The sequence below is a fragment of the Lipophrys pholis genome, assembly GCF_963383615.2.
Source record: "Lipophrys pholis genome assembly, chromosome: 6".
In the NCBI taxonomy this organism is placed as follows: domain Eukaryota; kingdom Metazoa; phylum Chordata; class Actinopteri; order Blenniiformes; family Blenniidae; genus Lipophrys; species Lipophrys pholis.
The window spans coordinates 28,424,893-28,447,762 of NC_137629.1; the positions used below are offsets into that span (position 1 = coordinate 28,424,893).

Genomic DNA, 22,870 nt, shown 5'->3' on the forward strand with positions numbered 1-22,870 from the left:
TCTAACCTCGAAGCCCGAGACTGTGCTTATTGCTGAACACATAATCATAAGAAATAACACACAGAAAGTAACAACAACGCTCTAATACTTGGTCATTAATATGTTATGATATAGAGGTAGTGATTGAAGCATTGATTGACAATGATAAACACTGAACAGTGAACCGAAGCACAGAAAAAAATAAATCTCATCTCAGAAGAGTATAAATACAGAGCTTATCATAGCAGGAATAAAGTTCTGTTGCTTCAAGGCTGACACATAAATAATTCAGACTCTGGACTGCTCGCTGTCTCTGGGTTTTCATCGGTCTGCAGGATCATTTGAACCCCGGGGGGAATGTATGGACGTGAATCGTGAAGTTCCAAAGCTACTGCTTCTAGTGAAGCCGCCACATCGCTGCCAAAAATGTTCTCGGTAAAATTTAGCTCAGCACAAAGGCTTTGAACGGGTGTCAAGAAAAATGGGCTTGAACTCCTGGACCTGCCACCGTGGCTCCTCCAAGCTGCAGCTTTAGCTCGTCACACTGACTGACAAGCCGGCCCAGACCTCGTCCTTTTCTGAAACAGTCACAGGTCACGTCCCCGTTCCCACCCGGCAGCCAAGCACTCGTCAACCAACATGGACTTAAACCGTGAGATTCAGTCAGAATATAAACAAGTTATGCTCCCGATGAATAATACTCTTTCCATCACGGCTCCAGCATGCAACAACAGCAGACGTGTTTTCCTTTCACTGCGCTGGGGACGGCTATTTGCTTGGTTTCTGTGTTCGGCCGAAAAAACACTGCCCTACTGATTGTTTGAATTACACTTTCTACCGTATAGAGTCTCCCATTTGTGAGCTGCCTCTGTTTAAACTCAATACATTTGGGTATCGGTTTAACCGGCCACCCAGCGTGACTCTTTATGCAGACGGATTAAAGATGAACAAGAAACAAAACAAAGAAACTTTCTGCAATATAGAATATCTTTTCAATTAACTCGAAAGAATTATAATATAATATAAGCGGAGGTAAGAAATAAAATACTTTGTGAAGACGATGCAAAGTGAATTGCATATTTAAAAAAAAGACAAAAAAAACAGACTTGTATTTGCACACTCAGCGTGGCACAAACAAAAGCTTATGACTACCTGCATTCATTTCGCGACGTGTGAGTGAGCGTGGCTGTATGGGTGCCGCAGCAGCGGTGTGTGCGTCTGCAGTTTGTAATGACGTCTGTGTTCCTGGTATTAAAAGTGTGAATGTTTGTGTGTGTGAAGCGGTGGACAGCCGCCAGGCCTCATTATTGTCATTCTCCTCACTGCCTAAAAGCGAGGCAAAGAGAGGCAAAGCGGCTCCTTTCAACCGAGGAGCCGGGGAAAAGATGGAGACAAAAGGCCAAAATTAGACAAATGCCGGAAAGCGGCTTGGAGGGCCAGCCCGTGGTCAGACGCTTTGAATGAGAGGGAATGGCTGCAGGGATAACCCATCTGCGTCTTTCACTGGGGAGACCACACAGATACGCCCCACCCCAGCCGGCAGCTCAACTATAGGTCCACGCACACTGGGGTGCCAGTTCATGCGCACGTCTCATGTCCTCATGTGCATTTTCTTGGAGTTCACCAGTAATCTTGTAGGAGCTGGTTTTTTTGTTTTTGTTTTTTTAAATCCTCTGCACAAACATTGACCTTGACTTGACCCTGGAATCCGTCTGCGTGCGCGAATTTCCCATGAGCAAACAATCACGACTTCCACTGAAGCTTCAACACGTGGACGTCTGTCTGAAACCACTCGTCTTCAACCGCGTCGTTTTTATATGATGATAGTGTTTCATTGTATAAAAGTCCGACTGCAGTGGAGAGAAGAGTCATCCAAAAGCCCGCAGCCTCAGATTCTCATTTGTCACTTCCAGTCTCCCCTCGGCTGGATGTGTTGTAGTGATTGCTGCACGTCTGAACATGTCGACTGACAGAAGCAAGGAGGCAAGAAGACGTCGGCACTCGTTTAGATCTGGAGTCAATCTGAGCTGAAGCAATGCACTTGTTGCTCTCATTTCCACGCCTCCCCGCCGTCTCCCGTGTGTGTGATATTTCCTTCGGTTCAAGGTAATGGATTTGGAAGTGTCCGTGTGGTCCATGGCTCTGCTGCTGAGAGTGGGCGATGAACTGACAGAGCATTTGTGGAGAGGAGGAGGTGAAGAACGAGTGGGTGAACACATCAGGTCCTCATGGCATCGCACCTGGAAACAATGAACAGTAGACAGAGGGAGATTTGAACAGGAAATCTCTTTGGCATAAAGAGGGAGTCCTCCTCACATTAATGTTGACATGGTTCTAATGTTCAAAGACTGCTAGTCTGGAGATAAATGAGCACTGACGTGTAGTTTTTAGCTTTTTGTCAGATAGATGGATGGATGGACGGCAGGAAAGGAAACTTTATTAACCTGTGCATGCATTGGCTTTCTCCGGGCACTCTTGTATTTGGATGGGCCCTTAGGTGTGTGTGACGTCAATTTGTGCGACTGTTTTAGCGCTGTGATGAAGGATTTGGTTTGGGGACACGTCTGCTACAGCTACAGTTGAGGAACTTACTGAAGGAAAAACTGGAAAATGAAAGCTTATAGGGTTTTTCCATTCATCAATCAGTCTCTTATCATGTCGTTAAAATATCAGGTACACCGAGATAGCACCACTCCTTTTGGTCGCTTCCTTTTTTCGGGGACAAAAATTCAAAACAAGAGTCTGAAGATATTTCTCAGAGGTTTTGCTGCGTACTGAGAGGCAAGCTTCACACAGAGTTGCAGCAGACTGATCTGTTGTGTTTCCACGATGTGAATCTGCTCTGTCAACACATCCCGAAGGTGCAACTATTAGTATCGTGTTGAGTACCGCTAATGGGAAATTGGAGCCTCATCTAAAACAACAACCTGCCGATTCAATGGGGATAGTCAGAAGCAGTCAAGTCAGCACACATGTGCGATCGAGGTAAACACACTCTATCTCTTCAGTACTCGTCCCTCCATCTCCGTGACTGTGAATCATACTTTATCTGCACGCCCAAATACCAAAACGCGACTTTGCTGAGTGTGGACTGACTTGCAGCGACGCGGATTGAGTCTCCGGCCTCTCCGCCTGCAGCTCTCCGCTCTGACGGCGCAGCGGCACTGGCATGATGTCGCATCCAGCGTCCACTTCCTCCCTCTGCAGGGGCGACAGCGAGGAGTCGGAGAGGGGGAGGAACTGGTGGGAGGAGGTGATGGAGGACGAGGAGAGGATGTGGCTGGAGGAGTTGCCAAATCTTGGACTCTGAATAAAAGAAAGGTAAAAAATAAATACAAAAAAAAAAATTAGCACTGTATACCAAGCCTAGCAGAGTGTTTTGTTGCTTTAATACTGCATTCGACTGTTAGGATCTCCATTTGCTACAGTACAACTGATGCTTTACATTATATATACAGTTTATAGTAGAATTTTCACAATCCATTATTTAAAAATAGTTTTGAGGACGAACCATCATAAATCAAATCAAGATAGATGGAAAGAATTCTCATGGACGTTTGTTAACCAGTGAATTTGACGTCTTGCTCCACCTCATATGAATGCTCTTAATTATTGCATTATTATCTATCGATACCAGGAAACATTTATACCAGGAATATTTATATTTATAACATTTCATCTGCAAATCTGGATTTATCCTTATTCAGCAACTGATTGCTTGTTGTGTGCTGATGGTGCAGCTTAGTTTGACTTCCTGTCTCTACTGATTTCTTCTGAAATTGTAAATTGGTTGACTATAACACTACCACCTAGTGGTTGGAGGAGGAAAATACTTTAACTTTATCTTGATAAAGGATTAATTTGGGTTACAAATAAATTCCGTTGGCAGCTTATTTTGTTTTGTTTGATTTCCCTAAAATGTGTTTGATGCTGAATTTGGATGTTTGAAGGACGAATGGGCGGCTCTCACTGATGCTTGTGTTTTTCTTCAAGAGCTCTATTTTTAAAAAGTGCTGTAATAAATACAATTTCCAAATGTTCACCTTACATAAAGTAACATATATATATATATATATATATATAAATAAGATATCTATCATCTAAAAGGTATCTATAAGGTATCTATAACAACACATAACGAAATAATAGTTTTTAACTCCTGTACACTCCTGTACACTTATCACAACCATGATGAAACGGCACAGAACATCACAAAAAGTTTGAAGGATTCATCTGCTGAAGACCACAAATGTCTGAAGATTTCCAGATCTTGTGACGTTTCAGTCCAAATGCGGAGGGCCGACTGACTGAACTAAAACGAGGCTTGTCTGAACGCGCAGAGCGTCGGCCAGAAAACCAGCCCACACAATGCAGTGTGTGTGGGAGATGTGTGACTAAAATGGAATAGTGTTTCCGTCGCTGCTGACAAACGTTCTCCTCTTTACTGTCGCCTGTCTCTCCGTCCCTTACCGTGACTATTTTCGCTTTGCTGAATATGACGCCTCGGGTTTCTCCTCGAGACACCCTGCACTCTGTCCCGCTCTGAGAGAAGTTGCCAGCATCAGTTGGTCCATTAAGTAGAGCTGGTTCTGCCTCAGTCTCCCCGAGAGTTTGGCGGCCTTAATGAAGTTACTTAATGAGGCAGAGAGGGCCATCTTTGTTCACATCCCGGTGACCACGCCTGCCACTGGCATGGACAGAGGACGGGGCATTTAGGAGCAAATTACGCAGATTTCACCCCTGCCAGAGTCTGAATAAAGCCTGTTCTGAGTGATGGATGGGTGCTGAGGGACATCACACCCAAACCGAGTCACCTCTGGCCCGCAGGGGCCGGAAATGACTGACAGCAACGCGAAGGGGAAGCAGACAAATAAAAATGGGGAGGAAAAGAGCGCAGACTGGTTTATCCATCACTGTTCCAAACTCAAAGGGAGCCTGAAACATGTGGCTCCATGCTTTGATTGCAGAGGCTGAAGTTGTATCGTACGGATCGTACGTTACCACACTAATTATCTACCGACAAAACACTGATAACTTTGGAGTTTAGTGTGTGTGTGTGTGTGTGTGTGAGTGTGTGTGTGTGTGTGTGTGTGTGTGTGTGTGTGTGTGTGTGTGTGTGTGTGTGTGTGTGTGTGTGTGTGTGTGTGTGTGTGTGTGTGTGTGTTTGTGCCCTTGATTGTTGAGGCTGTAAAACAAATTGTCCTTCAGTTAAAAAAACGCAGACCAGATAACCCAGTTCCTTTTCCAATCTAAACTTACGCACAGAAACTGAAAGTATCTGAAACAACCACCAACCGCCTCTTAGCTGAATCAGGAACTCAGGTGATTGTGCTTACGAAGTTCTGACGTCTTCAGGTGTCTTCTGTCTTGACTTCCCCCGCCCCTTTTTCTTGTCTTTCCTTGCAGGAAGCGGATCCGGTCTGTGAATGTCAAGCAGACAAAATTTCCCACTCTTTGTCAGGGAAACAATTGAAACAACTAAAATCTCATTTCATTCTGAGTTCAATATGGTTCTGATCAACTGTCATACAATCATTTACTTTAATTATGCTTTTTTTAATTATTACATGATTTACACACGTGATTTTTTTTAAGTTAGTCCGTGTGTGTCTTTTGACTTTCTAGCATTTTAAAGGAGCAAAATGGCCTTCAGAAGCTCTTGTACCTTCCCCAGTGGCCTGCTCCTTTTTTGTAAATGGTACATGGATTTCACCTCCTTGTTCTCTTTCCACTGCTTCTGCAGTCTGAAAATGCTCTTCACTGTTAGTCACGTTCATCCATTCATAAGCAGACTCACACACCGACGGTGACGGCTGCGCGCGTAACCTCCATCGTATTAAAGTAGCATTCTGTTCTGTGTTGATGAATAACTGAAAAATATTGAAAGCATCGGGACGCCACACACCAGAGAGAGTGTTTAGACTTTAGAGTGTTTTTTCTGATCGCAATCTGTTTCACTTTTTAGCGAGACCTCGGCAAAGTGCTGCTTTTAGTTTCTCCGGCTCTAACTCGTCTCATTTGCTGCATTAAACTGTATCCGATTACGGGTAAGATGTTTATCAGCTTAGCCCTGACAATATGAACAGGTTGTGCCGCCGCTACTGTTGTTTTTGGAGCTCTGATGGGGATTGGGATTCGTGACTCTGCTCCGTCAGTCTGTGAGAGAGAGCAGCACATGGCAGGGGAGATAAAATCATCACTATGGTGACAACAGGATGCGGGTCGTCCCAGGGGATGCTGGGAGAAAGACACACACACACACACACACACACACACACACACACACACACACACAAAATACGTATGTATGTTAGGGCCTGTGATATGAAGACACATCATTATCTGCAGGTCACACCCCCCCCCCCCCCCCCCCCCCCCCCCCCACACACACACACACACACACACACCCACACACACACACACACACACACACACACACACACACACACACACATACATTGGAATCCTTTATTTATGTCCACATCCTAACAGGAAGCCGGGGGACATAAACTTTAGAGATGCAATCAAATGATTGTCTGCTTGGACCTGCCAGCATGAGGCACACAAACAAACAACAGGCATCCAGCAGAAACGCTCCCCTCAGTGCACAGCCATCGGTCCCAGCCGACACTCGGCAGAACCTGCACAGCACAACGCTTTTTCAGGCTGCACCCAAACCTTTCTTTACATTTAACATGTTTCGTTTGTGAGAAAAATCTGTAGCTAGGAACTTCAATGAAACAGATATACGAAAGAACTACTTAAACATTTAATCAATGTTTTTTTTATTTGGGGATGTTGACGTATTTCTATAAGAATTATTTTATATAATACATAGTTATATAGTAATATATATATAAATATCTCCACAGTGATCATCAGACTAGGTATTCCCATGAAGGGTGTCTCAGTATTTAAAGTATCCACAGGTTCCTACCACAGTACACATCATGCTGCCACTCTTCAACACAGTGACGGTATGAATCTCAAAATTGAAACTACCTGAAAAACATGAAGGGGAACGCACAGAATGTGCAATTTGATGAATGCCACTGAATGTAAACAAAACATTTTCTTTCTGATAAGTTTTATTTGACCATCACCATTGTAACCAGGCTCCTATATGCTTTTTTTTCTTTTTTTTTGCTGACATGGTCATTTTTACTATTTAATTGCACCTTTTTGTTGTATTTCATTGCCTGAATTTGCAACAGTGTTTAAATCCCTGGTGGGCTTCTGTGTATAATGCAATATCACCCCTGATAGTGCAACTTTCAAATGTAATGCTCAGTTGAACTATGCAGGTCCCAAATAATGAATGTGGGAATGAAGAGCGATTATCTTTAAACAATGTTCAACCACTGCTGACTGCTTGAGTTTTATTCCATTCATTAATCATTCTTTCCTGGTTCGGACACTCTGGCCAAAGAGGCCTTTCTGTTTGGAGTTTGCACGTTCCCATTAGCCAGCATGAGTTTTCGCCAGCTTTTCTTACTCCCACAATCCATATGCATGCTTGCTGGATTAATTGGTGATTCTGAATTGACCATAAGAGTGTGATTGTCTGTGTCTCTGTGCTGTAAAGGACTGGCCCCTCGTCCAAGTGTCTCCTGAGTGGATTCCATCTGCCTGTGATACCAGGCCGCTCGAGATAAAACTGAGATGAAGCAACACGAATTTGAATTTATTCTCCCTGCGAAGCACAGAGACTTTAAACAGACACACAATTTTACCTTGTCGTAGGTGTTGGTTGGGATTGCTCTTTTAATCTGCACACAGGAAGAAAGAAAAAAGAAAAAAGGCAGTGAGACCGATGACGAACAGGTTCACCAGGCGTTTCTCACAGTGTGTGTGTTCATTACCTGCACTCACACTGGCTGTGCTCGACGAAGGGCAGCTCGATCACCTCGTGCTTCATGAAGGACGTTCTCATCAGCTGCACACAGATCGGAAACATCACTCTACAATCATCCTCAATCCAAGCAGACAGAGTGTGTGTGTGTGTGTGTGTGTGTGTGTGTGTCTGTCTGTCTGAGTGTGTACCTCCATGGTGAGTGTGTGTGTGAGCGAGGGGACACACTCCAAGGCCTCGTCGGCACAGCAGCCGCCACACCGCCTCACGGACACGCAGGATGGGACGAACAGATGATGAGTCTCCCCCGGCAGCTCCCGCCAAACCTCCACCAGAGTGTCCCGAGGCTCGCAGCCGCTCCGGGTGTACACTTCCAGCCACTTTCGCACTGTCCCAGAGGCGCAGACAAAAAAATCTTCAATTAGACTTTTAATTTTTTAGCTGTTCAAAGTTTATCTTTGAAGAGGTATGCAGCTCACCCTCACGACCTTCCCGGGATTTGGGGGAGTCTGACGGTCGCCAGTGAGCAAGCTGGAGGGAGGAAAGAAATACATTCATGTTTTAAAGGTAAAACAAAACAAAACAAAAATCTGTTATTCAAAAGAATGAATGTAAAAGCCAAAGTAAATCACAGATGTTCTGAATTTAACCAAATTCTCCTCATTTTACTGGGATTGCTGATACTTTGTGTCAGAATAAAAAGAATACTCTTACAATATTTAATGTTTAAACAAAGTCCGAGCAGTGAAATAATGAGGTTTAAAATGAGTCTTCAAATGAATCTAAAGGAAAAGACTGGAGTTTCAGAGAATACATCACACATTTTTTTTTCAGATTCAGCTTCAAACATAGAAGCCAAGAAGAGGATGAGGCTGGTGTCAAATTACATGCGCAATGCAAACAAGCTCAACTATAAAAGTCGTGCATTAAGAAAGGCATGTCAGGAGAACAAGACAGTCTTGTTGTTTCATACACAGGATGAACTGAGGAACTGCGAAAAGATCCAATATGAATAAAGATTTTAGTGTGAAAGAAATTTACTCGAGTGGAAGCTCATTCAGCTGCACCAAATATTCTGATTGAAATCATTCTGTAACTTAGACTTGCAATATTTATCTCTCCAGCAAGTTTAAAATGACATGAAAGTTCATATTCTGACGATTTGCATCCATATATGAATTGAAGCGTTACACTCGGGTGCGGTCTGGCAGTGAAGTTTTGTCTGCAAACTTCTGGTCGACAAAAAGCAAAAAGTTGCTGGAGCCGAGCGGCGGATCAAAGTGTTTTCTGTTAATGAATACCGCGATATTTCACACCCGCCACCGGGACATGAGAAGCTCCATAAAGGGGGGAGAGAGAAAACACTGGACTTTAGCGTTCAGATACAATCGAAGGAGAGAGAGCAGCTCGGCATTAAGACAGCTAAATAAAAATGCCCTCATTTCAAGACACATAAATAACTTCCAGCTCTGATGAGGTCTGTTGGTTCAGTGTCTGAGTGCACGTTCAAATTTCAGCCACATATTTGCCTCCATGCAGGAGCTGCTGGGTTATCGCGAGAGCTGCACCTGCTACCTTTGCCCTGAAGCCCATCGAGCGGTTATGATACTGAAAAAAAACCCACTTTCAGTAGTGTGCTGGTTTGGATAGTGAGTCTGTCTGGCCCTTTACTTTGCAGCAACAAGCAAATAAATATCCATTTTTAAGAAAAAATGATTGAAAAAAAATGTTTTGCCTCGACAGAACTATCTATCAACTGTCCATCATATAATATTCCAAAGGGAAATTTTGTGGTTTTGACTTTACAACAACTAGATTTAACACTCTGAAACATGTGATAACTTTATGAAACCAAGTCTAACTTGACATTTACCTGAGTTAACCCCACTGGTTGAGCTTGTGACTATTAAATCGAGTAAACAGGAACGAGTGGCACTTCAAGTTTTCCATCACCTGAGGGCAGTCCTGACTTCAGAATCCCCACACAGTTGAAATAAATATTGTTCTCGGATGGAAAAATATATAAATCAGCAAATAGATCATGCCATTACTCCTTAAAGTCATCTTATGACCCCATCCCAGAGGCCAAGCCGCGAGATTGGAAATCTGCGGACGCTCTAAAAACGTCAATTTTCCAAATTTGGAAAGAAAAAAAGAATTCAACCTTCAAAAATTCAACCCAAAAACTAGATGATCTTGTGTCGGTATTTTATTCGTCCCGTAAATAATTACATAATCAGTTGAGGCGACTTCATGTTAACCGCAGCAATGTGAGTTTCTTCTTCCTGCATTAAATCTCCGAATTTATCATTCAGATGTACCGTATTCATGGGAGATCTCCAAGGAGACACTTCAGATATTTTGCCAGTTACTTCAAAGACATGTTTTTTGGACATTGAGGGGTAACTAGAATACCCATAGAAAACCTGAGTATACCCATGGAGAACATGTAATCGCCCAGAAAATGCCATAAAATAATGATCAGATCAAGCCCAGACTCAAACCTGGGGCATTCTCACAGAGAGGTGACGGTGCTAACCACTGCAGCCACTTTTCCAACAAGTCACACTGTTTCACACACACACACACACACACACGTTAAAATGTCATTGTGATATTTGACAAGTGTACTGTTCTATTCTCTCTTATTCCATTCTATCATACTCAGTCTTATACTAACTAAATAAACACATTTTATTCTATTCTAATTATACAATGGATGAGACAGAGTCAGATCAAGATGAAGCGCCATTTATCAATATTGCAACTAATGCAAAATGAGGGGTTTGTTTTGTTGTTGTTGTTTTTTTTCAAAATGTGTTGCTTCACACACAGAAAGAGCGACTGGATTTGAATTCTCTGTTTGAGCCAATGTGCGCATGAAGACCAAGGTCGTTTTGTACGAGAATGTAGACTTTGTTCATTGGCCTTCTTTTAACAGCTCCACCCCCATCTACACACACACACACACACCCACACACACCCACACACACACACACACACACACACACACACACACACACACACACACACACACACACACACACACTGAGATACAAACTTGCGTACACAAGCACCTGAGTGCCAGCCCCAAAGCCATCTGTACTGTCTTCCTGTAACCCGTCTATGTAACTCCCAGGACACGCCGTACAAATGAGCCACACACACACACACACACACACACACACACACACACACACACACACACACACACACACACACACACACACACACACACACACACACACGTGTGTGTTCTAGCTCCACTGAGCTTCATCCCCACAGGAGGAGGAGGAGGATGACCCCCTTTCAAGCAGACAGCATGGGAGCCCAGAGTCTTCAGGAGGTGATGAGGTTTTCTGCCGCTGCGTGTCATGTAGCGTCTAGAATGACGAATCACCAAGACACAGAGCGTGGAGCAGTAGAGAGTCAGGGCTGGGTCCCACACCACTCCGGAACACTGCCTGTCCCTGACACAAGTCTCCAGACATAAATAAAAAAACAGCACTAGTAGGTTTCACCATGCGATGTAGGGGGAAGGAGCCCGTGTGTCACACTCAGGACCGTGCCGCTGCAATCAGTGGCCTTTTCTCATGAACGATAGGACCGTCGTGTTTAAATTGTACAAAGCAAACATCCTACTCCGCTGCCACTTTTTTTTTTGATAATGACACATAACAAATGTCTGTGGAGCAAGACGTCTCTCAGCCGGCGCACATGCGAAACGCCTCCACTTGTACTACGCCTCCGGGACAGAAAGCTGTACTCGAACAACCATGTACCCTGAAAATAGGATTCATGAATGTTCAGTGTAACTTTGGCAGGTTTTTGCATCACATTTCACTCCTTCTGTCCCAATTTTAGACCGTTTAAAGTCTCACTTGGGTTATTTTGTATCCCAGTCTGGTTATTTTATATCACTTTTCGTGTCTCCTTGTGTTTTTGTGTCTCTTTGGTGTTGCATTTGGTTGTTTTGCATCTCTTCCTGGGTTTTATTTCTGTGATAAGACTGGGGCCCCCCCTGTGCCCCTGGGACTATGGGCCTCTGGCCTTATACCCATTCAGTATTCAGTTCATGGTCACCAGAGACAAAAGAATTAGCAATGACACAGCTAAAATATTTGTTGCTTGTCATTCATAACGCAAAACGCCGGCTTTTGTCTGGTTTTCTAAGTTGACTTAGTATGTTTCTTTTTGTACTGTTTTCGTAAACACAGCCTAACTAGTCTGTCTGTGGTAAAATACATAGACTAGTTGATAAATACAAATATTAAAGGAGCATTGCATTACTAAACAGCTTCATCCATATCTAATACCTAAGAGATCATTAATAAGACATTTAAAAAGTCCAGTAGAAGAGAACCTTTGGAATATATCTGAAATGAGCTGGTCAAAGAAGGTGACCAACGATAGTTTAACTATGAATTCTGTTTTCGACACACAGACTGAAAAAGACTGATGAGTTGACCTCTGACCTCAACAGAATCTCTACAAATTACAAAATCCACTTTGTTAATTGATTCAATCACTAAAATCCTTTAGTTGATGAGCAAGATTGTCATTGTTGCTGGGCAACCAGCGGAAACTCAAATTCGAAAATGAAATGTTTTATTCAGCCCAAAACTTTTTCTATGAATACAAACTAAAATAGATGAGATGTTTTGTTAGATGCAATAGAGATTTAGCAGATTTAGATTTCCTGACTTATCAGAAATCAAGGAAAACTGGGATGTCGGAAAAACCTATAAACTCTTGATAAAGTCAGTCCTTATATAATCTCTGTACAATATAACAGCAATGATGCAATAAACCATAATGGCCCCGTAAAATCATTACAGCTCTGAGGCTGATCTGCAGTTTAACCTCCTGTAGGCGTGTTGTGACGGTTTCCCAGTCCTACTAGGACCTGAAGTGACAGGTGTCATTGACCTGGAGGTTAACTGAGACAAAGAGACAACTTCTCCCACACGACGTTAGTCCGATTAGTGGAAATGGAAAAAAAAAATGGGGGGCTTTCACTATAAAATTGTAAAGAGTGACTAAAGAGGGGCAGACCGTTGAGGTCTGATCTATACGTACCTTGGCGTGGGACGTGGGGATTCTGGTGAGCAGCAGGAATTGAAACATTCCTAGAATAACTTGAAGCATAATCCTCATTGTGCAGGAGTCCATGGGGCACGCAAAACAATATTTTTTTTTGGGCCACTGAAGAAGAGAAATAAAGAAGGGGGCTGGTCGTCCTCCCTCCCTCTGCCTCCGTGACCGATTAGAGACGCAGATATCCCGCTCTCATTCCCCAGCCTCCCTTCCGTGAAAAGACTCCCACGGTGGCATCCTCGGTGTCAGGAGGACAACTTTGTTGAGTCACATTTGATCTTTGATGAAGGTCTGAACTCTCCCTGGAGTCAGTGTCTCTATAAACTTGTATTCTCTAATTAGACACTGAAATCTGCCAGAGCCCTCTCCATAGTGATCACACACACGCGCGCGCGCGCGCGCGCGCACATAAAGGGGACAGAATGTGCATCTATATTGATGTTCGTTAGGAAATCCTGACCCTTTTTCTCCCTGAAAGTTGTTTGAACTTTAAAGTAATGCCTATTGATCTATTTCAGGCAGCGTCAGTCTGCGGGTCCCGGTCCCGGGAAGCCGGTAAGAGGAGGGGGGCCGCGGTGGCTTGAGGGGACGATCAGACAGATTCCGGTTGAAACGAGGAAAGAGCAGATAATCCTGCGTGGGAAGAAAAAATTATTAAATTCCTAATCATATGATCCAGTAAAAGGTTGTATTATCCGGTAGAGATCGGTCGCTCTTGGCCCTGAGGAGCGACGGTGCGGCATATTTCTCTCCCCGGTCTCTCGGTCAGTCTCTCACGCTGTCGCGCGCGCTCGCTCTCTCTGAAAATGTGACGTTACGCGTCCAGACGCGTCTCTCCGCGCGCCTCGATCCTCGCTGAAATAAACCGAGAATAGCGTCCGCGGCGGTGCGGGAGGTGGTGGTGGGGTGGTGGGAGGGGGAACCGTTGGGCAGACCGATCACAGACACCGGGAGACGTCTGGAGACGCGGCGGGCTTCATGTGTTGTTGTGGTCGGCTTCCTCATCTCCTTTGCCCTTGAGACGCGCGCAGCGGAACCATTGCGCTGCCAACTTTTTCCAAACGGGACAGGCGCACTGGATTACAGGTGCGGCGTGCCTGCGGGTCCCTCGGTGGGGGTGGCAGTGGGGGCGGGGGTGAGAGCTGCTCGGTCCACCGAGGACACTGAGGTCATATCAGCAGGTTTTCTCTACAACCTTTATGACCAAAAGAGACCTTGGTTGTTTTTTTTGGGTGTGACTTTCCACCAAAATCTAATTCAACTGAGCCGCAAAACGTGTCCATAACCTTTTAAAATGAGATGAACGCAGCTCATAAAGTTTCATGTATAGTTTCAGACCTTATGTTGCATTTCTGAAGTTTCAATTACAATTCAGGATGGTGAACGTCTCATTGCATTGTCAGATGTTTTTGTACTTGATTTTAGTGGTTTCACATTTTTTCCCCAGTATTTAGACAATGTTGACACTTTTTCAGTTTTAACCCTTTGGGCTGTTTTTAAAACAGTTTTACGCGTTTTTTTTATTTTTTATTTTTTTTAGGTATTTTTAAGCCATTTTAAGCTTCTCTTTCCAGTAAGTTTAGTGTTTTTTTTTTCAATTTCTTGTGGCTTTAGCTATTTATCCCCATTTTACATTTTTAAAACCCCTTTCAGCCAATAGATAAGAGTCCTTTTGAAAATGACTCGAGTGTGTAAATGAAATAATAAGATAAAATGTTTGATCAGATATCATTCAATGAACATTTTAGTGTCATTTTTGTCTGGAAAACCTGAAATTCATAGTCCAGATATCTTAAATGACTAATTGAATTAACTTTTTGTTTCTCATCAAATGGACAGTTTGAACTTTAAATACCAGCAAGAGACTACCCAGATGATGATTCTATAGTGACACACAAATATCAGATTATTTTCTGCGAAACATCCGTCCATCTTCTAAACTGCTGCATTCAGGGTGCTGGAGCCAAACGCAGCTTACTGTGAGACAGATAATCCCACACACATTCACACCAACAGGGACTCTAGAGTCACCAATTAACCGCACACACATTCACAGGAGGAACATTCAAACTCAGTGCCAAAAGTCCCCAGAGCTCAATCCAAATTCTCACTGAGTTCCAAGTGCAAACAAATATACTCCCGTTGACACACAATTTAACTTACCTTTTCCCATGATGAGTTGATACTAAAATATATATATCTAGCCTTAAGTAAAGCACATTGTTTGAAGTTTCCTGTGAAAATCAACAGCTCAACAATATTGTGACACTCAAACTAATCACATACTGTTCTGGGATGATGCAGCCAAAATAAATGAAAATATTCTCTCATATTTGTTTCTGTATGTTGTCAAAAGGTGGGCTGTTAACTATTCTTTGGACTTGAGGATACTTTCTGCAGATCATGTACGGAGCCCTTACATTAAGTCAAAGGTTTACATTTATTCTAAAAGGGGCAATGTAACTGATTGTATAGAAAGAATTGTTTCACCGCCTAAAACCAACTTTTCTGCTTGAATATCTAATGAGTTTTGGAACAGAATGAAGACAAATAAGGAATTTTGTTTTTTTTAAAAGGTTTGAGGGTCAGTTTGTTACTTAACAAGTCAATGATTTATTCAGGTATTTCACATCACTCTCTTTTTATAAATAATAATTGAGAGAAACTGCATGTCAGTGTTTTTTCGACTGCAGGACTTTACTGCTTTACTGTCTGCAGATCATCACATTATCAATAAAGATAAAGGTGAATTGAAACTATATCCATAATTGTCTTTATCTTCTGTCCTCTCTCCGTGTGTGTGTGTGTGTGTGTGTGTGTGTGTGTGTGTGTGTGTGTGTGTGTGTGTGTGTGTGTGTGTGTGTGTGTGTGTGTGTGTGTGTGTGTGTGTGTGTGCGTGCGTGTGCGTGTGTGTGTATAAGCCCGCTGACACCAGCGTCTCAGTCATCATGGCGTGTTTGGGTTATGACGGGGCACTCACACGCCACATGAGGGTGAGGCGGGGACTCGGTATGTTATCTGCTGCTGACGACCCGGAGCCGGGGCCGCTGGCCAGGGAGGGAGAGGAGTAAGACCTTGTCAATCTTTAAACATCAAGTCACAACTGAAGTGCTTGAATTATTCTTTTATCAAAGTTGTTACATCAGATCACAAGTTAACAGGTTTCAAAACCCAAATCATTCAATGTGGAGTTAATCAAGATATACGGTGTTTGGGGTTTCCAACGTCTCAATTTATGAATTGAAGGTTACATTCCTCAAATCTGACTGCTGACCAAATGGGGGGGGGGGGGTTGTGCATTCAGAACTTGGACAGATAAATGATTATACAATTACTTCACTGGCATTTCTGGGCAAAAGATAACAGCTCGATCTCATGTTAACGTTGCCTGAGGAACAAAATGGCTTCAACCGCGTCAACCAGTCACTGAAATGTTAAAGAGAGAGATGCAACCATTTTTAAAGTTAGAAATTTCAAGGCAATCAAAAAAATGACAGACGAACAAACTGGGAAGTGATGAGAAACATTCAATATTTTAATCGTTTCTTTCTCTGAGGTCCCTCCGGGGAACAAATAAGGCAGCCAGAAAACATTTCTAATATCTGAAAACTGAGAGGTAAAACTGTGAATGTTGGCTCTGGAGGTTTAAACAAAGTTCAATAATGCATATTTTTGTTTTAAATGTATACATTTTTCAAGCCTCACTGTTATAAATAAATCATTCAGTGGCAACCAGTTCAAATATAACATTAATTTTCATTTATAGCTTCTGTTTAAAATACGACATCCTGAGGTCGTACCCAGCCTGGACTTGAGAGATTTTATCTCCCGGACTCTAGAGTAGCTGGAGGAACGCAGGACGAGCTGGAGGAAGCTGGAGGTAGCTGCAGGGAGTGAGGAAGTCCACGTGTCTGAACTGTAAATAATGATTAAAGAGAAGCTATATTGTGAGCACTTTCCTATGACTACAAAATCGTGGTTCTTTGAAACCACTTCTCCTGAAACATGTGACATTGCAGCCTCCTCAGTCGCCCTTCATCAGCCTGAGGCTCAACACGGAAGAGAAGGGAGCGTCCCGTCAACATAGTTTTTACGGACTTCCTTTAGCGCCGAGGAACACATTGGTCTTAACCACAGTCTGTCCATCACGACGCAGTCTGCTTCAAATACCTGCAGATTTGAGCGTCAACATTAATGCGAGAACACAGTTTTGTCGTCAGCCCGTTAGAGGCGGTTTGGTGCTTTCTGATTGCAGCTCCTCCAAACGAATAAGAGGACGAATCTGTCTGACCGCCACTTCCGATAAAAGCTTCGACGGGCGAGTCCAGTGATATTTGACTCGGCGTGCTTGTGCAAAATATTCATTTGAAACCCTCTCAAATTACACTCAGGATCTGCAGACACACACTACTGCAGAAACATGTTTAACAAGGTCAGAGAAATAACCTTCGGATCCTAAAGCTAAACCCACAGCCTTCCTCTTCCTCCCGCTGGCAGCTCAAGCACCATCGTCGTCGTCGTCACAGCTGCAGACTTGTCCTACTTGTCCTCTCCTCCGTTGCGGATTTTGTATTTTTCCTGAAACTCGGCGTGTTTCTGCCGCAGGATTTCCGTCTGTTTCTTAAAACCGTTGACCCTGTTAAGAAGACGCAGTCACACTCGGCGTGGCGATTCAACAAAACTTAAAAAAAAAAGAAAAAAGAAAATCACAAACGAATGCGAGGCGACGCCTGAACTCACCTCGCCCTCTCTTTGGCTTCGTTGTAAATCTCTGTGATGACTCTGTCCTTCTCATCCATGAAGTTATTATGAACTTCCTCCAGTTTCCTGAAAGAGTCGGAGAAACACTCGTGTCAAGACGCCATTCGGTGAATAGCTCTGCTTAACCCAAACTCTGGAGGCTCTGTGTGCTTTTGGTCGTATTTATGGGTTTGTACAGCTATGACAACAGATCCCCGCAGCACAACCAAGTCAATCCCAACAAACACCAGTGGCACCAAGTCAGCCAGCGAAAACAAACACACGGCCGCAGGTCAGAAGGTTTCGCCAAGACACACTTCAGCGATGAAGTGATGGCGAGGAAAGAAAAACTCGCCATCATAAACTCCATCCATAATATTACAGAACCTAAACGCCGTGGAATAAATGGATTGCTCCACTTATTTCCTGATTCTTCCAGAGGACATGCAAAGGGATTTTATTGAGCAAATTGATCTTTGAAACATCAGCACCATGACTTCATCTAAAACAGAAATTACGCTGAATGCAAACTGGCTAAACCCTCACATATCACAGTCGTGGTGTTTTCCTACCTGAAGAAGACGCCGTGCGCTCCGATGCTCAGCACCATGGTGATGATGCAGTACGCCACCAGGCGGAAGTTCCTCCTCCTCCTCTTCTGCTGCTCCTCTGCTGTCGTCTCCTGAGCCTGAGAGTGACGGAATTGCTCCCAGTAGCGCACGCTATCCTGTGCGTCGGCGCTGGTGGAAGAAACGACAGAGACTGAGGGAGGCGTGAGGAAGAGACGGTTCGTTCGGGAGGAAAAACCTCCATCAAGCTGTGATGAGGTCGAAAACTGGTTTGTGATTCCGGCTCCTGGAATGCAGCCGACCGATCGATCCAACATGCAGGTCTTCGGATGGCGGAAGAAAGCCGGGTAACCGAGGGGAAACGCGCACATATATTTTTGTTTTTGTGTTTTGGCGAATGCGTGTTAATTAGAAGAAGAAGAAAAACAAAGCCAAGACATAATTTGCTGAAAAGACCTTGTTCACGGCATGAAATGCATCAGTAGTAACAAGGGCCGCATTCCTCTTTGTGGAGGTCCTTTGTGCATGCTGGTTCACCATTATGACTAATTGGGACATTTAATGAAACTGTGTCATCGTTAACGCCTACAGTGTTTTCTGGACTGTGACGACAGTCTGAAAATACCCCGGAGACACCAAATCTGGATTTAAACTGATCATAACCTGTCACACACGTCCAGCATCTCCATCAGAAATCACCTTCTATTGCAAATTTACATTTCTGATGAGTCATCTCCGATGACCCTGGTGTTAATCCAAAAGGCCAGGGCGTGTGTGTGTGTGTGTGTGTGTGTGTGTGTGTGTGTGTGTGTGTGTGTGTGTGATGAAGCGGTGACCCATGCTCAGTGTCAGTTGGGAGCTCTAGCCTCCCATGACCGTGAGTTGAATGAAGCAGGTATAGAAAGTAAAATCGATGAATAAATAGATTGTAAAACTACGAAACAAAAAAAAAACAGATCCATTCCTTATTGAGCATTACCATGACAATCTAATTATAAGTTGATGAGGATTTTCATTATAAACATTTTGTAGTGATAATCAAGGCCTGAGATCTCACATTGCCACACAGCTTCATAGAAAAACAGATTTGCACAGTGCGATATTTTCTCCAACATGCTTGTCTTTTGTCAAAACAATTCTCCTCTAAGTACAAACATATTCGGCACAGCAGTTGTTTTGACTGACAACAGTGACAGTGAAATATGTTCCCCTCTGTAATGGAATCAGTCAACATGACTGGCAGCCCTCCAACTGTTCTGCCATTGTCGTTGCAGATCAGACTTTTGTCTATTTGGGTCAAATTCACAGTGATTCCTCACCTTGGTCTGTAGCTGGAGGAACTGGAGGCAGATCGGAAGGCCTGGCTCCCCCTGTATGGCTGCTGGATCTTAAAGTCGTACTCCTTCCTGCTCGGCTCTTTGCTCAGGACTCGGTAGGCCTCGTTCAGCTCCACAAACTGGCTGTGCAGCGCCGGGTTTGAAGGGTCGCTGTCCGGGTGCAACTGTAAAACGAGCGTCAACAGACAGCGATGAGGTCCACAGACCAAAGCAAGCAATGAAGCAGTGGATCTGTCACATCAATTAATACACAAAGACGCTTTGTCAATGTAAAACAAATGCGAGCAGTGGGAGGGTTCGCACTTGCAGCCAGGGTTTGGACCCCCCCCCTCTGTGAGGGGTGACTGGGGTCACTTCTCAGTTATGCCAGAACCACAAGTTAAATACACATGTCCATCCGTATTTACACTGAGAGCCACAGCACTGAAAACAAACTGTGAGGAAGCCACTGTGGGAAGAAGTCAGCAAGTGTTTGGACGTGGCTGTGAAAGGCTGCCCCCCAGTGGCTGCACAGTCTCTTTAGACACAGAAAGAAATGAGGCCCTTACCTTCTTCGATTTGTCAAAAAAAGCATTTTTTATTTCATCCAATGAGGCGTCAGACTTGACTCCCAGAAGGTCGTAGTAGTTCACAGCTTTTCTGTGGTAGAGAAAGAAAAAGCTTAAGACCAATCAGAGCAGAGGAAGTACACAGACAACTCACACAATGCAGATCAATGACGCGATGACACTTGAATCGAAGTGTTTTGGCGTGTTTGTAAATGTCATGCATTTCAAACTAAATGCCGTGATAAAACTTTATGGCAGACAGAGGAGACAGTTTTGATTTTTGTTTGTCCGAGACTGGTTACCTGTGTGTGTAGCTCTGGGAGAACAACCGCAGTCCACTCTTACAGCACCACAAACAGCTCTGACACAGACGCAGCTGAGCCTCCAACTGCATGGTGACAAGCCTCACTTGAGCGATCTGAGCAGGGGCGACACGTTAATATTAGTACATGATAGAAAGAGCGCAGCACAAGAAAGCCACTAAAAACACACAGAAACTTCTTAAAACATGTACAAATGTCCCCACAAATCTTCCAAATCTGAATATCCTGAGAAAGTCTGCAGATGCAGAGAAAGCTTCAAAAGCTCGAACTCAAACCAGAGATATTCTCACTGTGACGCAGGAGCACTAACCACTGCTTAACTGTGCTGCGCCTAATATCCAAAAGATTTGCTTTTCAAATTTTACATTAAAACTTTAAATATAATCCCCACTCAGTTTAAATGTTTCTTTGACTTATCCCTGCATAGTAAAAATACAAATATCGACCGGCAGTTAGAAATTGCTAACTGGACTGCAGCTGTGTCCGTGTAATAAATATTGAAAAATGGGTCATCTCTAATTGTCTGCTGCACCCTGAATTTAATCTTCCATGATACTGTATAACAGGTTGTACATGTTATCTAAAGTTTCTGAATCGGCGCAAAGTAATAACTGATTTGCTATCCAGTTCATCTGTCTAAAATGTCAATAAAATATCCCATCACACATAAAATGTTAAAAAAATATGTACCTCATAAGATGTCACAGAGATATCAGACTATGCTTATTGCATATTAACAGTTTATATGTATTCTAATACAGTTATTGTGAGGTATCAACAGACAAAAAATGGTCAAATATTTCAAACACTTCGAGTTAGCCCAACAGGAACATGGAATCTGAAAAGGGTGTCCTGCAGTTGTACTATACATCAGACAGATACAGTGGAAGTCAGATTGCACAGAGGCTGTTCATTGTGCATGTGTAAAAAGAAATTTGTACTCAAGTAATCCTCCATTGACTTATACTCAATTACAAATAAAACTACTGCTGCTTTCAAGTTTACCTGTATACAACATGAACATTTGAAGAATATTCCTCATGCAAAGTACAATAATTACACTATTGTTAACAAATAGTGTTTATTATTAGTCATGAAGTTGCACAGTAGATTTAACGGTGTTAATTGAATATAGAAGTGAGTAAAACTACATACTTTTACAAATACTAATGTAAACGCAAGTATCCAAAGATACTACCTGATTACAGGATTGAGAGAACTTGCAAACTGTTTTTACCTTTCAGTGTGTTTCCATTGAAAACGCAGGAGTCAGCAGTCCTTCCCTCCTCTGTCCACATGTGACTGGGGAGCACAACAGAGAAAAAAATGTTTTTAAACTCCACATGAATGAGGGCCACAGCAAACGTTAGAGAACTTTTTTAAATGCTGACAACCTTGTGCGTAAAAACGCACTACAACACAACAAAGGGGGCGGGGCCACTCTTTAATTAATCAAAGGTAGTATTAAATATACTCTGATTTACCGATTACTACCTTCATGAGCAAACAGACAGCGGCAGAGATCCTTGTGGGTATTATATTTGAGTTGTTATAAAGATGAAACGGCTCCAGCTGGGAGGGGAAAGCGGACAAACTGTCCTGCAGGGACACATTGTTCTGCTACCTGAGCAGCTAATGCTAACCGAGTGCAACAACAAACACTTCTGCTGCCGATAGCTCCACAAATAAAACACCTGACAACACCCGCCGAGGCCAGAGAGCAACAAGATATACATTAGAGAGCGTGCTGCAACGTGGGAGCGTTTTTTAAAACAATAGGTAGAGTCAAGAGAGGTGACATACCAGAGGAACTGTGTGTTATAACACTGCTGCAGGAGAGGAGCGTCAATTTCCCCACAGTCCGCAAACGCACCAACGGCTCTTCGTAATAAAACTACATCCTCCATCTGGGTGATTACGATCATTTTCAAATCATATCTTCATAATCAACACCGTCACCCTTTAAAGGTTTAACTGGCCGTTTCGATCATATACTGCTATCTATACTACCCTATACTAAGTAGTATAGTACTAGCTCAATATTCTAAACTTCTCCTTTGATCAAAAAACTAAATAGAATTATTTTTTTAAATGACTAATTTCCCGTTTTTTCCCTCATAAATTAATATAGTTTAATGTCGAAATTTCTTCAGCCTTTTACAGTATCACCAACAGCCCAACATACGTATGTTCAAACAAAGCTATTACATTTAATTTATATGGATACGTATTGATATTCATATTTGATCTCTATTGCTGGTAGTATTCTATTACTGTCTATTACTGTACCTGAAGGAGTCTTTTGTTTCGTGCCTTTTGTGGTTCACTCTCCGTTCCTAAAGCTTATTTCGATGATGAGCGGATGTTGTTTTTAACTATGTGCAGCTTGACTATGACCAATGTGGCGCAACAGAGCCAAACAATG

General features: G+C 43.1%; 2 protein-coding genes across 2 annotated transcripts; both read right to left on the bottom strand.

Moving 5' to 3' along the window:
• Window positions 1-1,645: 1,645 nt before the first annotated feature.
• Window positions 1,646-12,988, bottom strand: vegfba (vascular endothelial growth factor Ba; the record flags this gene model as incomplete). Its single annotated transcript, XM_080465246.1, has 8 exons — window positions 1,646-2,219; window positions 3,076-3,285; window positions 5,316-5,399; window positions 7,713-7,748; window positions 7,842-7,915; window positions 8,023-8,219; window positions 8,311-8,362; window positions 12,911-12,988. The coding sequence occupies 8 exons, from the start codon at window positions 12,986-12,988 to the stop codon at window positions 2,198-2,200; spliced, it is 753 nt and encodes a 250-aa protein (XP_080321372.1). The 3' UTR covers window positions 1,646-2,197.
• Window positions 12,989-16,442: 3,454 nt separating this feature from the next.
• dnajc4 (DnaJ (Hsp40) homolog, subfamily C, member 4) lies at window positions 16,443-22,303 on the bottom strand. The gene is made up of 8 exons (XM_080466308.1): window positions 22,249-22,303; window positions 21,683-21,747; window positions 20,425-20,540; window positions 20,123-20,213; window positions 19,557-19,738; window positions 18,241-18,408; window positions 17,669-17,755; window positions 16,443-17,564 (listed from the first exon to the last, which is right to left on the bottom strand). Exons 3-8 carry the CDS (start codon window positions 20,514-20,516, stop codon window positions 17,468-17,470), a joined length of 717 nt encoding a protein of 238 aa, XP_080322434.1. The 5' UTR covers window positions 20,517-20,540; window positions 21,683-21,747; window positions 22,249-22,303; the 3' UTR covers window positions 16,443-17,467.
• Between the last annotated feature and the right edge of the window lie 567 nt (window positions 22,304-22,870).